Source organism: Coturnix japonica, chromosome Z, assembly GCF_001577835.2.
Source record: "Coturnix japonica isolate 7356 chromosome Z, Coturnix japonica 2.1, whole genome shotgun sequence".
Lineage (NCBI taxonomy): Eukaryota > Metazoa > Chordata > Aves > Galliformes > Phasianidae > Coturnix > Coturnix japonica.
Window position 1 is genome coordinate 65,159,373 of NC_029547.1, and position 16,480 is coordinate 65,175,852.

At 39.9% G+C, this 16,480-nt stretch overlaps 1 protein-coding gene across 5 annotated transcripts in view; it reads right to left on the reverse strand.

The window, feature by feature from the left end:
• The window catches only part of GRAMD2B (GRAM domain containing 2B), a 33,377-nt gene extending 17,519 nt beyond the window's left edge, over positions 1-15,858 (reverse strand). Inside the window, exon 1 of one of the 5 annotated variants that reach the window (XM_015850030.1) lies at positions 15,677-15,858. In XM_015850030.1, coding sequence (XP_015705516.1) covers positions 15,677-15,795 — 119 coding nt within the window. In that variant the 5' untranslated portion in view covers positions 15,796-15,858. Of the gene's footprint in view, positions 1-8,808; positions 8,981-15,676 lie in introns of those variants that run through there. The other 4 variants (XM_015850029.1, XM_015850028.1, XM_015850027.1 and 1 more) reach the window with 4 other exon arrangements.
• Between the last annotated feature and the right edge of the window lie 622 nt (positions 15,859-16,480).

The window sequence follows — 16,480 nt, forward strand, 5'->3', positions numbered from 1 at the left end:
GATTGTGTTTGAAACTCCTAAACTATCAAAACAGGCAGAAAAAGAATTATAGTTCCCCTAATCACAAAGCAGCAGTGACCTGATTAACAGCTGCTATAATAGATGTTAAGAACAGAAATCATGTATCCCAGCAGAATACTGGGATATATAGATACATCTGATATTTCTGTATTTTGACATACTTAGTACACACCCTATACTTAAAGCTGAAAAGTAAATGGGTAAAACCATGGGTGTCCAGACTCTTGGCTTGCCCAGGACGTGTTGGGTCAGTAGAGATCATCTTGGGTTGCATATACGTGGGTAGTTCCAAAAGAAATATTTAAGTAACAAAGCTTATTTTAATGTCTAATGCTTTTCATTAAAACCAAACAAAACAAGGAAGGCAACCAGCTCATAAAACTAATGGGATATATGACCTTTCTTCTGTGAAACTGCCTCAGTGGTTGTGGCCACAGTTCTTAGAGAGTTCTCAGAGTGTTCATCAGATATTTATGACAAAACTTTACTCTTCCTGTACTTCATCCTTGAAAACAGTTGTGCATGAATGTGCACACTACCAAAAAGCAACAACATGAATAAGGTGTGATTGTGAAGTGAGGGATATTTTTCTTCTCTAAGAGAGGTCTTATAAAGGCATGGTAAAGACACATGATCAATTTTTTTTGGGGGGGGGGGGGGTTAAATACCTGGTTGCAACTCTGTACATTCCATATCCGCGGGTAATTTATTTATGTTAACTGAAGATGGAGTTGCAAATTGTCAAAAAAGATCTTTTGTTTTTTATATCTTGAAACCAGTTCTCAAGTTCCTCTATCAGAAAATAAAGCAAGGATGCATATTTTTTCCCTATTCACAGGACTGTGTTTAGGCAATGCAGGCCATGGGATGGACATGCCTGGTGTAAACCCAGCTGAGTTTCAACTACTTCAAGTTGTTCAAGGAGCAGGCTAATTTTCTTCTTAACAAACCACAGTCAAATATGAAATACTGGAGACATTATATAGTGGTATGCAAACTGAATATCATACAGACATCGATGGGTGCATAACAACATATGCCATGTGTTACTCTAGGCATATCTTTGATGAATACATCTATAGGCATAAGTGGGAACCTGATATCAGTTAAAACTGATTATTAGTAGCCAAACACATTTTTATAGTGTTATTTTATATGTCAAGGTAATTCATTTCAGATTTATTTAATGTGCTGCATTGCACAGCTATCTCTAGGAACACAAATACACATGAGTGCTTCATGTGTCTTTATCCCAACGTATTTATTAAAAGGATGAATGAAATTCATGACTTAGTATTGAAAAGAAACCCCTCCAACTTTGTTAAGAGCAGAAGTCAGGGTTTTTTTCTTTTTTCTCAGCTGAATAGACATTCCACATAATAACCAGATCAACTTTCACACTTGGACATCAGAAAGATCACTGTGACACCACAGACGTCATCAGCAAGTATGTAAATTCTCTGCTCCAAATACCATCTATTATTAACTGGCAGTATTCTCTGTCTAATCAAAACCAGACTGCTATCAAGTTCCACAGGGAGGAAAAAAGAAGAAGAAAAAGAAACAACACAGAAGAATTCCCTGTGCTCTGAAACGTGAAACACTATAACAAGATATTTTATTAGGTTAACATTAGAACAGGAACATAAGCCATTTAGCTTTCTGGTCTTGTCAAAGAGTTTCCATTTCAGGTATGCACTTTGAAAAGAAAAAGCCCTCTTGTACGTGTATTTGCTCAGCTCCACAATATTTCTGAGATGCAGTTTTCAAAGAAGTCACAGCAGGGTGCACAACAACTATTCATCTGGATAAAGACATGGCCAAGACCAACACATGACACAGATCTTCCTGATAGGCGTATTTATGAGTTAAAAAATAAAGGAAAAAAAAAAGAAAAAAGAAAAAAGAAAAAGCCCTTAAAGCAGACATGTACAACGTGTGGACCAGCACTGAAGATATAATGCATCCAAACCAAACAAAAAACAGGTTTGAATCATCATCAGTTCCAGGAGTTTCTTAAGTATGTTCCAGAACTTGAAGATTGAAAATGGATCACAGATTTAGCATTTTTGGTGGATTTGGCTGCTCCTTAAAGTGAATCAAATGTGAATCTTCAAAGTGAAAATCAGCTTAGCTATACCACATTTCAAACCACGGCAGTGTTTGAAGTTAAATTACAGCAAGCTTAAGTTACAGCAAATAATTTTATGCGTTTTGATGTGCTGGCTAGACAAAGCCCTGTGCGTTTAGTGAGAAACATGCACCCATGCTTTCCATTCTGATAAAGGAATACGAGGATAGCTTTGAAGATGGCCAAAAAAAAAATAATCGATTTTTAGGTACACTTGTGACTCCATTTTCAGTTGACATAAATATTTGACTAGCAAATTCCCAAATGGAATGTAAAGAGTTGCAATTAGACATACATGTGAGGGGAAAGTTTGATCATATCTCTTTACTGGACTTTCATAAGACCTATATTATGAGAAAAGAATAAAAATTCCTTGTTTCACAGCAACATTTTATTCATGTAACTTCTTTTTGGCCGTATGTATGTTTGTGAGCAACTGTTTTCAAGGATGAAGCACATATTATATATAATTATATATTTTATATGCAGCCCAAGACAATTCCTCTTCACTCAGTGCAGCCCAGGAAAGCAGAAAGTTTGGACACTCATGCCTTAGGGGAAGATGTTCCTTCATATTTGGATTGGAGCATGCATTCTTTTAATTCCCCCCCCGGCTGGCAGCCTTTATGCGGAAAGTTTTGAGAAGATCTGAGACTTGGCTGCCAGCATTAACTGCGTTTTTGAGAAAAGAAAATGCATGTAGTTATGCTGGACTGCATCAGGATTTAAATAAACAAATAATCAAGGAAACAAAAACCCAGCCACAAGCAATTATATTAGTGACTGCTATTAAGAAAGCAAAAGTGTTACAGATTGTAGAAGTTTGGAAGCAAACCTTCATACACCTTATTTCCTTCCACTGTTCTCATAGTGATAAACTAAATCTGCCAGGAATCACTTGATCCATTCCTTTTCTCTTTTTTCATAATAACTCTATAAGCTGCACGCAAACTGTTTTAATAGATGACAAAATGCATGGCAAAAAATATAAATAAATAAACAGCAAAAGAAAAAAGGTTCTTTTCAATTCAATTTTTTTTTCAATCAGGATATTCCTGAATAGGAGTATGATGAGGTTTTATCATGTAGCAGTTTCTTTGATTCCAGGTGTTGACAACAGTTAATCTACAAGTGTTAATGAGGTTTCTCTGCACAAAAGGCAACAATTTGTGCACAAAAAAACCACCTTAAAGGAGTTAGTTAAAAGAGTGCCCAACAACATTTGGTTTTGTAGGTTTTCCAACAAGAAAAGTACACAACGAAGCCTAAAGCCCCATTGAAATGAAAATAATTATCTAATTGCGCCCATCTACCCTGTTTCATCACACTTCACATTAAGGATGAAAACCAACTGAAGTGAAGTAACTACTAGAGGCTCCCTGCTGTCCAAAGGTCTAAAAATTCAAATTTTCCCGTAATTCTCTCTGTAATCTATAATTTATGTATTTACAGACCTGCTTATGTATTCATAGAAAAGAACAATATAAATTTCCCTTATACAAAAGTTATTGTTTCACAGTAAAAAATGCTGTTACACTCAACAATGGTTCTAACCAGCATTAATCACAGCAGTGCCTCTGACTGTAACACAGCATATAAAGAATCATTTTTCTTCCATAGTCTTGAAAAATATATTATTAGAATCAGATGTAACAAATGGTGACCAGATCTCTTGTGCTCAGGCTGTCATTCTATTTCCTGCATCACAGGACACTGAGTCTGAATGCTCTGTAAATCTCCGTTTTACTGAGTATTTCCATGGTCTACATGCCATTTTGCATAGCAACAATCATTCCTTCCTATGCTGGCCTTAGCAATTATACACATACTATAAGATTTCCAAAGATCTAATGGGCAAATATACAATTATTTTACACATTAGACTTCTGTACTACAGCATTGCTTCTTGTCCAGAAGAGGGCCAAACAAAACTTTGGCAAGAGCAAGTGGTAATTACAAAACTGTCCTCAAGAATATAGGTGATTTGTGTTTAGATAGGCTAAACTCCAGAAAAATAACAAGAAGTAAGGAGAAGGAGTGCATTAGTAAGCTAGCAAGGAAGAGGGAAGCAAGCTAGGCCTCTAATCAAGCCTAGTGAGGCACACATTAATGGCTTGCACTATTGCTTCACAGTGAAATATCCAAAAGTTTTCTACCAGAGAGGAGGAGCACTTCATTCTGTTTCTACATCCAGTGTCCTGCTGAGTTTCTCTGCTGCCTGCAACTTGCACATTATTTCCTGCTAGCTTTTCACTAACCTTCCTCACCTTAGTGTGCTATTTTTCAGGGATGGAGCCTGAAGACTGTCTGTGCCAGGTATACTTTTTATTTGAGGGCTAAAGGTTATGTCGCCTGCTTCAAGACACAGTGAAAACACAGACTAGCTCTAACACTGCAAGTTAATTTCTTTTGTCCCAGTCTAGCTGAGATGATGTGGGTATAAGCTTTCCAGTTAACCCGTGTAGTATATGGACGTGGCAACAACCATGTACAGAACATGGAGCTACTGGTCACAGTAGTGGTATCAGTAAGCATGGTATCACCTGTCAAACACCAGCAATCAATCCCAGGGCCTAACGCTTATCTGCAAAGAGTATTACGTGGCCAAGAAGCAGTTCTCATAGACCACAAATGAAGAGTAAAGGCAGCACAACTGGGAGTGTTTCAGGCTAATCAGTGATGCGCTTTAGTACAAAGAAAAGACCAGTTCAGATTCATGAGATACATATGCTTTTACATATGACACAAGTTTGCTGGTTTTCTTTTAAAGAAATGTTGCCTCGTTACTTAAGCATGTATATACATGAACAAAATAAGAATAATAGGAAGAAAAATAAAAAGGAGGAATTCAAAACCAATTATAATGAACAAATAAAAGTTGTCCAGGCCAGAAAACTCTATTATGTCACACCTCAAAGTGAAATGTTTCACTTTACAATCATAATCTTAGTTTCAGGTCACACGGTACAAACAACACTATAAAGAATAAGGAAGAACTAACAGGCAAGAATTAAAAAACACAATGCATTGTGCTTTCTAGTATGAATGCTCTCTAGTATGTAGGCACACACCTACGTTGCCCTGCAATACTTGAAAAACAAACAACCAATAACAGAAATAATAATAACAATAATAAAAGGCCTTACATAACACGCAGTAGGAGTTTAGCTGCTGGAAAGGATCTGGATCAGAGCTTAAAATTTCTAATGAGTAGTAAATAATCACCACTTATCTCTGTCATTTTTTATACTTCTCTCAAGTAAAGTAATTAAAGACAAAAGATAATAAGTTGTATTTATGCACAGGTCAGACAATTAATAATCTCCTCACTTATCAACTGGCAAACAGTTTTGAGGTAACATCTGTTACTGCAGCACAACACAGAGTAAAGCACCATAAAAATCACATTCTCTCTTTTCTCATTAGTACATACTTAGAGTGCAAGCATTTCCTGCTGCTTTCAGCAGTACAGCTTCCCCAGGACCTACACACTATTCTGTTCAAAGGGAAAAAAAAAAAAGGAAAAGTTTCCAAATCTTTCAGTGTTGTAAGTCTCAGCTCCTCATTTGTTTAAGTTAAACTCGGTAGCTGGATGCTACCTTGAGCCTGCAACGTCGCTCCATTTACTGTTAGCAACACCTTACTATTCAGTAATTCAACACACTGCCCTAAACTCGGACAGATTTAATGGTCTCAGGACAAACATTACTTGTGGAAACCAGAAATTTCTGTCCTGACACAACATAATCAAACACGTGTGGAAAGAGAAAGATGCTGACACTGAATACGTACTGCATGTTACTACATCTCTGCCATTTCTCCTTAATGCACAGCACTGTTTCCTGTGATACAACTTCTGTTTCAGCAGCAGTCCTTACAGTGAGGCTTCCAACTTCTTAAAGCAACATCACAAGCGTCCCAAAAACACACCCAAACTGCAAGTCAGAGAAATCAACGTCTGCTCTGTACAATGCAACAGTTAATTTCTTTCTGGTGCTGTACCACACACCAGCTATCCATGCTAGGATACAGCAGTCACTGATGATCATTTGGAAGTGTTTTATGCCCAGGAACTTCCAGTGTTCCACTTAATCTCCACTTAGCAGTGAAGTTTTGGCACAACACTCCTTTGTGTGTGCATAATAACAACATGCATCTTCTGCCCAGTGAAACCACTGTGGTGTTTTGTTCTGTAAATGTCATGCAAGCTTTGTAGAGGTCATGTGCCTATTACTGAATACGCCAGAGAATCCAATTTCCTAAATCAGTAGGAACATGTTTAAATTTTCCAGTGCAAAGATTCCTGAATCACGGAGCAGATAAATATAATCTCAGATCAAATCTTTAAATCAATCAACTAAAACAAACGCTTCTGCAGCTTCAACCTATCAGAAACACCTACCCCCCTGTGAAACCACTATGGCTGCAGATGCATTTTGAGCTACAAAGTCCATCTCTATATAGAATAGTATTTTAAGCATACGAGGGTATGTACAGCATGTGAGGAAGCATACAAGGAAGTACAGATAACCACACACATATATATCTCCCCCTTATGCTTTGAAAAATGTTAAGATTCCATAGACCTCTGCAACTCTGGTGGTATTTTTTCTACTAGAAGCCAGCACAAGCCCTGTTGGTAGCACACTGTTCCCTGGCAGCACATGAAATGAAAGAACACCCCCTCCATCCCAACATGCACATGCTTATTTATGACTTTTTCAGCTCTGAAAGAATCAAAACCAAGATGCTGCCTTTGTTCTTCAGCTGAAAGCCTCCTTGCAGTTGCACTTCAGTCAAACCAATGTTACTTTCCCTTAGACATTAACTCTGGGCCAACTTAACACAGCACTTCTTTGGGGATCCACTTATCAGTTAAAATTGGCAAATACATTCCAACTTCATTTCCAGCTATTACATACTAACACAATTTCCTCATCTAACATTTCAACATTTTCTACTACCCCAATACTTTCATTCTCCTGTTGCTCAGACCAGCACTACTGAGTACTCTGTAGCCTGCAGAACAAAAAACCAAGAAGCTGTCCCAAATGATATCCACATTCTAGGTGTAGGTACAAAAACTGATGGCTGGGAACCACAAAATTGCAGGGGTTGGAAGGGAGCTCAATAGACCATTGAATCCAACCCCCTGCTAAAGCAGGTTCCCTACAACAGCTTGCACTGTTGGGTGTTCAGAGAGCTCTTAAATATCTCCATAGAAGGAGACTTCACAACCTCTCTGGGTGGCCCGTCCCAGTGCTGCATCACACTTAGTGTAAAAAAGCTCTTCTGCATGTTAGTATGGAAAACCCTATGTTCAAGTTTTAGGCCACTGTTCCTTGTCCTGTTGGTAAGGCCTCATCCTTTTGTCTCCCACCTCCCTTCAGATATTTATAAACATTTATCGGATGCCCTCAAGTCTTCTTTTCCCCAGGCTGAGCATGCCCAGGTTACTCAACCTTTCCTCACATTGGAGATGCTAAAAAGGAGTTTCCAACATTTACCATGCTGGTTAAGACTTCTAAAACCACACTAGATTCACCTCTCAAACATGGGACAAAACAAAGCATCATCTAGTAACTCCAACATTACATTTATTTCTACGCTGTCTGGTGCTCCTGGCCCTAAGTGCAGAATCAGACACAAGTTCTGAACACCTGAATAACCTCATATTATTCATGAATAACGAGGTTGCCATATTTCCATGTAGAGATGAGGACACAAGGCTGGAAGTCAAAATGTTCTAGAGGTCACAGAGCTATGTCTCCCTTGTTATGTCAAGTTGCTGACATGGCTGTACCACGCAGGACATTGGACACTTAGAATAAGCTCTGACTATTGCTGCTCTCTAACAGGCGCGTTATTTCTGGCAACTGTGATATAAACTTTGGGAATACACCTTCTTGAAGACTGGGGATGACTATTGACAAACAAACAAACAAACAAAAAAAACCCAACAAAAACACAGAACTCTGCAGACTTTCCCTCTAGGAAGGGAACTGGTTGCTGGCAACTTGTTCTCCTTTTCCTTTTTTTTCCTTTCTTTTCTCCCAGAGATTACATCTGTTTGAAGAAAAATACTTGGAGGAGAAGAATTATCCCACATTAGGAGCAAGTAATGATTTCTTCTCTCTCTCTTTCTTCCTCTTCTATGAAACAGCATTTCCAGTATCACCTTTCCCAGGTGCTCCGTCCAAGCAGAGCCGCTGGGACAGCTCGCTCCCTGCTGAACCGGCAGCCGGGGAAGGAAGTTGCCATCTACTCGGTCTGAGCACGGTCATCGCCTGGCGGTCACTCCCTGTCCGAAGAACCGTCCGAGCCACCCAAGGCTTCCTCGGAAGGAGAAGATCCACCCGGGAGCCGCTCGGTCTCGGTGCCCTTTGACAACCATCCAGTTCTCCTTCCCCACGGTGCATTTTCGCTGCGTTCCAGCCCAGCCCCGCTCTCCACGAGCACTTTTTGGCTGAGTTTCGGGCTTCCGGAGGAGCGGAGCACAACTCTGCAATCAGCCGGAAACCGCCGGGGATGGCGGATAAGCTTCGGCGTGACGCTCCTCGACACTTTATCCCTAACTTCTTCGCACAGCCAATGCGCACCGACCCCCATAACCACGGAACCCAACAGCCCCGCTCCGCGTTCCTCGCCCTACTCACAGATGCAGGGCGTTCCTGTGCTCCCTCCGGCCGCCCTGCCGCCCAGCTTTACACTCCTCCGCATCGCAGCGCTGCTCCGTCATCAGCACCATCAGCCCCGCACTGCGCGACCCTCCGCCGTCGCGGCGGGACGGGACGGACCGAGCCGCTGTTGCTCCCTCCCCGGGGCGGGACCCGCCGCCGTGGAGCCGGGGGCGGAGCGCTCAGGAAGCCTTGCTTGAAACGGTTCCCCCTTCGCCCGAGTGCTGAGGCTGGTGGTGGAGTAGTTGAGCTCTTTGTTGTACCCACCCTGCCACGCCAGCCATCCCTATCCCACGGGGGCTTTGCTGGCCGTCCATCCTCCTCCATCCACTTTGGAGGATGCTCTTTCTCTTCAGCACCACCCCAGGCGGGTTGGTCAGCAGTGGGAAACTGGGCAAAAGTAGAAGAAATAGAAAAGAAAAATAGAACCTAGAAGAAGGTTCCTGCACTCGGTGCTTGTCAGGTTGTAGGGGAATCTTTCACACAGCCACAGCTGCCAAAGCATTCTGGTGCAAACCATTTTTACACGACGAGCACAAAATGTGAGTATACACACGTGGCAAGTGCTCTCATTACCTGATTAAGGGCTGAGTGACTGTTCAGTGTATGGAGATATTAGTTTCACAAAACACCATCTTGCAGGAAGAGTCTGTGGCTTTAAGTAGGTGACCTGAGAAAAGGCCAGTCTTGGCACAGAAGCTCTAAGGAAGGGTCAGTTCTAATGGCTTAACATCTTAGGATATATCTGTGAATTAATCATAATGTTTTCTTCATAGCTATTAGGCTCTTCACTGAGCTTCATGGGCAAAATACATACATGGGAGTGTTCTCAGTGGATATTAGGAAAATATAGACACAAATATACCTATGGGTGGCACCACTAAGATTCATAGATTTCTTGATGCTTGTGCAGGGTAAAAGAGGAAGAGCCTGGTGTTAGGAAATGTTGCATTATATCTGGGAACTCACTAAGGGGAAAGAAGAGCTAAAGGGTAAAAAGTTCAGGGCTGCCACAGCTGGTTGGGTGCACAGAGCCTGCAGAAAATGAGAAATTGCTCTGCATTTTAGGAAGAATATTTTCTGGGATAAAACATTAACTAATATTTTTTTTTTGCATTATTTAGTGTAAAAACCAAGGCCCATATGGAAAACAAGGACCTGTGGATTATAGGAAACATCATCCACACCTGTTATGTCCCAGACCTGTGAAACTCCTTTGCCTCACGCTCTCATACTCAGTACACGAGCAGATTTAGCACTGCCTGCAGAGCTTCACTCCCCACCTTACACAGACTGTGGCTGTATAGCTGAGTCCCATTCATGGAAAGGATAACAGAATAGGTCTGACTTCAGCCATTTGGGCTACAAATAGAGCAGGAGCCTACTTATGAACAGGCCTGTCTTCCCACATCTGCTTGGACCCAGGCTCCTTTGCTTGGGTGCAGCATTTTATGTGAGGTTTTGGGTTCCCTAGGAATGGTTCTTGCTATCTTTGTGTGCTACTGTGGTGTGCATAGTATGTCTGGAATCAGTAGGAATAGTGACTGCCTGCCCTCTGCCTTGTTTTTGAAGGCTTTTCATTACTGGGATGCACTAAAAATGCATCAGTTGCTATTTCGGTCCCCTTGTGTTGCTCTGCTCCCTCCAGCAGAATAATGCTGAATGAGAATCTGACATCTAAATATTTGAACAAATAAAATCAGTCACCTTCTGAGTGCTTTGATTTTCAATCTCTGACAGATCTAACTACGTGAGAGAAATGCTGCTCCTGCCTGTATTGCTCACTCCTCTCCAGAGGTTCATTCCTCAACCACAGTACATGAGAAAAGGAAGAAGTCTCTTGTCTCCTGGAGCTTCATCTCTGTTCTAGTTTTGACCAGCTCTGTTATTGAGGTATGCAAAGCATTCTGTATTGAATAGCCAAGGCATTTGCTGTAAAAAGAAAGTTACATTGAAATAAATGGATGCTTGCTGCCTAGGCATTAAAAGTGAATAATGCTTGATAGCATATGGTTATGTCTTTACTCTTGTCAGAGCCTTGGTTGTGGCAAAGTTTCAATTCTTTAGTGTTTCTTTCCTATTACATTCTGTTAATGCCAGTGGAAGTAGTAAGGGTTGCTCTAGCTTGTTCTTTCTGGAGGGTATGAAAAAGAAACAGAGTCTACACTTCATCAAAATCTGTGTGGTGCAGCAGCTTCAGAGCAAAATAATGCATTCTAGAGCGAGAAAATTCTGAATAACAGTATTCTGAATGTGTTACATTAAACTCTTAAATAATGTGCAGCTGCTCATGTGGGTGGAATATGATCAAGAACTTTGTTTTTATTTAGTAAGTCACAGTGAATCTTATAGATGCAAAAACAAACAAACAGAGTGCAAAGGATCTTTTACTGTTCCTGCCCTGAAAAAATCTACATTAAAGGGTGAAACAAGGATGAAAAGGGTAAAACAACAAAAGGATGAAAAAAGTAGAATTGAAGCAGTATGAAAAACAGAAATAATTTAAGTTACATGGGAAAAGACAGAGAAACAAAATTGCAGCACTCTGTCTGGATCGCCATTCACAAGGAATCAATTACAATGTTTTCTTTTTCCATGGGTGCCCAACCTTTGGGTTTGCCGGGGCCACATTGTATAGAGGGAATTCATAGCGGGTTGCATATACAAAGGTCGCTCCAAAAGTAATGCCTTGTATTTACGTCCACGGAAATGAAATCAGCTACAAAGAGCGAATTCTCGGGAAGAAGACACTGTTTTCCCCCCACATAGTCAACGTTAGCTATGCATTTTCACCAGCACTGAACAAAAGCCTCCATGCCATGCTGATAAAAATCTGCACCAGTGGAGCTGATCGACTGTCAGTGTCACTGCTGCTGAAATGCCCAACCTGTGCTCACATCCATTGCTTGCTCTTTATAACTATTCAGCAAGCATTGTAAAATGACAATAGATGCAATTTTGTTCTATGTGGAGGAATTCTATGACACACTTTTATTTCACCCATACTTCTATGTTGGACACCATTTTGCCAGGCCACCCCTTTGTGTTGTATGGCAACAGAATGTAAGAGAATATTGGTGGGAAGGTTCACCCTTGGATGCCTTACCACCAACATCCTCTTCTAAAATCATAGTCCATTATAATAAAATGGGAGGCATTACTTTCATTAAAAAATGTAATTAACATATATGTATAACAAAAATTATTTTAATATTTAATATTTTTAATCAAAACAAGCAAACAAATAGAAGGCAACAAACCCATAAAACTAGTAGAATGTATGACCTTGCTTTCATGAAACTAATGTATCAGTCTGGTTTGATGGTAGTGGTTGCAGTTCCTAGTTGCTACTCAGAGTAATCAGATATTTATGATGACATTTTACTTTTCTTGTACAGGTTTCACTTCATATTTTTGGTAGAATTGCATCTACTTATAGGTTTCTGCCGTTGCTGTTGAAAGAAGCCTAGCTTACTGCAGAGGTTGTATTGCCCTTTAGACATGGAGGTAGATGTGTAAGGCATGTAAAGGAGACTGCTGGATGGAGAATTTCTCACCACAGACTGTGAGGAGTGCTGAGACTGTTTGTTGTGGCTGAATTCTGAAGCAAGTGAATGCAACAGACTACACTGCAATTATACGCTGTAGCACCCAGAAAGAAAAGCAGAGAGATTCACAAAATTTATGGAGTGCTAATGATGTGGTGTCAGCCTCCCTCACAGTGAATGTGTGACACATTGTATGTGTACCCTATCAACACATTTACTTCCATTTTGATATCCATGCTCTTCACACAACAGATCAAAGAGCTGCAGAATATACACTGCATACTTACACAGTGCAAGAATAGAAAATGTATTAAGTGTATCATGGAGGTTGCTCTTCCCCAGTTAGCAGCCTGGCCTGGCCCCAGGCGTGCACCCATTGCTCAGCAACAGTCACATCAGTGTGTGACTGGTATGGCTTGAAATCAGGACATGGGGATGGTGCAATGCAATGATAAATTAATTTATGGCAACTGTGCATTCTGATAAATATCCTAAACACAGCCCTGTAAACAGAGAAAAGTATTTAGTCTTGCTCTTTGTTTTGGCAAAGGAATTTGAACATAAGCCTCAAGGTTGCTATACATATATACATATATATATGTGTGTGTGTATTGTATACTTGTGACTCCATTTTCAGTCAACACAAATACCTTACCTGTGATGGAATGCAAATAATTGCTATCAGATATTGAACTCAAGATTTGGTTGTGTGTCTTTACCATAACTTTATAAGACCTCTCTTAGAGAAGAGCAATATCCCTCACTTCACAGTCACATCTTATTTGTACCATTGCTTTTTGGCAACATATGCACGTCTGAACACCAGTTCTCAAGGATGAAGTACAGGAAGAGCAAAATTTCATCAAAAATCTCTACTGATCACATTGAGAACTTGGTCAGAATTGGAGAAGCAATGTTGGGGACATTTTGGCATCCATTTCCATCACTGTGCCCCTAGAAATCTTAGCTTTTCCATGCAACACTTTTTTATTTCCTTTAATTATTTTTCAGTGCTGCCACTTGACAGTGCTCACAGAACTTTTGGTCTGTAGTTCTGATAAAACTGATTAAAAAATCACATTTTCCCGTATTCAGTGTGTTTGTTTTGTTTAAGGATCATTCTGAAGATTGGTCAACTCTTGAAGATTTTTAAGAATGTAGAAGGTCTGAATGCAGGATATTGGCTTGCACTATAGAGATCGGTTCCAATGGCTGAGATTTTTCTTTCTTTTTTTATATTGGTCAGTGTTTTGTCCTGAAACACTGGAAAATCTTTTGTTCAGATGGGAGAGCAACTCAGTGTATTCCTAGTGATAAAATGCTTCACATGTGTGTCCAAATCTCTAAACAATTATGCATGGATGACACCTCAGCTACAGTTCCAGAGTCTTAATTTGCTTTTGAAATCGGTTCTTCTTGGTGTCAGGAATAACATGCTGCCATGGTGATAAGCTGTGAGCTTCCCTGTCTGAAAATGTTAATAACTTCCTGAATTCTGGCGAATTCATGTTCATCTGTGTGGTGCCAATTACAGTGAAGTGCAAAGAGAAGTGTGTAAAAACTTGGCTGTTTAGTCAGTTTTAGGCCTCAGGCATGAATAATTAGGATGAACAGGAGCAATCATTAATACAAAAAATTGTCTCTGTGGATACATCTTAATTTATGGCAAGTATCTTCTCAGTGAGTAGGATTGTATTGAAAATACCAACTGAAAACCCAAACTTCTTTTTCTAAAGAATAGTTTCCCTGATTTTTCATGCGCCCTGTCTTGGATAAGCAAATTATGACTGTGACAAGCACATGAAATGCAAGTTCAGTGAGAGCTCCATAGAGCTATTGAACTCACAGTGTGCAGTGCAATGATGCATGTTTCTTATTGGATTGTCTTGTATTTACATCCTGTTATTCTGTATTCGCTACTGTTGGAAGTACAGTTTCACACCAGGTTTTGTGACCCCAAATATTCCTTCTTACAGCAGCAATGACTGAATAAACTGGATATCTAGAAGGTCTGAACCCAGCCACTTTCTACTTAGCAGAGAGGTTGATTATTGAGAAACAGAAGTAAAATAACTCTGCTCTTTTTATGGATTCATCACATTGCTATCAGGGTACATGTAACTTTTTATGTGTCAGTTATCCGTGGTAAATAAGAAGTGGGCAAGTGTCTGCTTGGAGTTCCATGCTGGAGAGAGGAAAGAGTGTAAACTTCTTATTGCCTGAATTGCAAACAGGTAAATATCACCAATGTGTGTTGAACTTTCCCTCCAACACTGTATGTCCTTTTGTTTGATGCCTAATTACAAGTTGAATCTAGAGAGGCACAAGAAGAGCCATGTGGATGTTGTTTCAAAAAGCAGGCTTTAAGTAATTAATTCTAGGTAAAAGCCCTCAAAACATCCAATTGAAACTCAATTTCTGGCTACTCATTCTTTGTGCAGGCTGATGGACAGTTAAGTTGGAAAGGAAAACATACAGTTAGAGTCTTAAAAAGCTGTCAGAACATTTCACAAGACGAAAAAATGAGGCTAACAGACTTATTTATACTTGTTACCCAATTAGTAACATGAGCTGTCATGTTGCCACAAAGGAATATAATTTAAGACAGACAATATGTAGAGGTGATCCCTGCAGATCACATAGACACGTGCTAGTGATACTTTGACACTGCATTTCCTCACTTTTCTATGCTGTCAAAAATATGCATGATTTGCCCAGAAATCTTCCAGCAGTGGAGCTGTAAGCCCACAATCGAGCATCTCTACACCTCAAAGAAAAGAGATTTCATCTTGAAATTATTTTTGTGATTATTTTTGTGATTGTTCTGTCATAACCCCCTGTAGCAATCTCAGCGTACATGAGCTATAGGCCAAAACACACACGAAAATATTTTCTCAAGTTGTGTTCTAACCTAGTTTAAATTTGCTTTATACAGAGATCCACTCAAATATCAGAGACAGTATTTGATGACCCCGTAGAGGTCATTTTAAGACTCGAGTATATTAGTGTACTGTACACATTCAAACCCCTAAATAAGTGTAGTAGTTACACAAAGAGAAAACAACACTCTCCTTTCCTTTCTTACAAATATCCCATTTACACTCACTATTACTCTCCTTTTTCCAGTGCAGTCAGTAATGACAAATTGTTTGATCATCTCTGTGTACATTGCCTTCAAAAAATTAAGAGGTATTTTTGGCCATTGTGCTTTTCTCTTTGTCCCAGAGCCCTCCTGTGCTGCTGCACTCTCCATCCCAGCATCAAGTATGTACAGAGTACTCAAAAACCTCCTTATTTACCTTAGAAATACTGATCCAGAACTCTCTGTAGGGCTGGCTGGAGGGATGCTGCTCGACTTTCGGAAGCTGCTCTGACCATCAGAAATGGAATTATCCAAAGAATTCCCCTTTCTCTTCATTTTAATGGAGCCAACTGATGAGTTAGACAACTTCTGGTTGGTCTGTAGTGATCCTTCAAATGCGCAGCCTTTCACTGCAGTGGGAAATGCACTTCTGGTCTGATCACTGCACTGGCTGGTTTTTTAAATCAGTTAATAAGTGACAAATTCATGTGACACGATAAGCTAGTTTTCTCTTTTATCTGGAGCACTTCATAAGTTTACTTTGTAATAAATCTCATCAAGGCTGGGGGTAGCGTGTCAGCATTAACAGCAATAAATTGTTTTGATGAATTAATATAAGGAATATAACACAACTTCTGATTCAGTTGATGGCTCATCGACAAACTTTTACCAGAAGTGTTAACGTTGTCTCAAGAATTCTGCTCTAATTATCCAACTTTAAACAATGTAACAGTATATCTTTCAAAAGTGACTGTATCCACCTATTCTGACATGTCAAAATTACTAGAGTGCATTCCTGCTGTGATTTGTTTTGCAAATGCCTGCATGTAGACGCCATAAAATAAAGTCAATGTTATTAATCTTAAATGCAGATAAGCTTTTAAACCTGAATGCACGAAACACCTACTGGACAAAACCAGATTGCTCAGAGTCAAACATTAACTGAAAATTTGCATGTGTAGCTATTTGTAGAAGATGGTTATAAATGATGAAGTTATTCGAAGAAATGATAAGCAAGGCA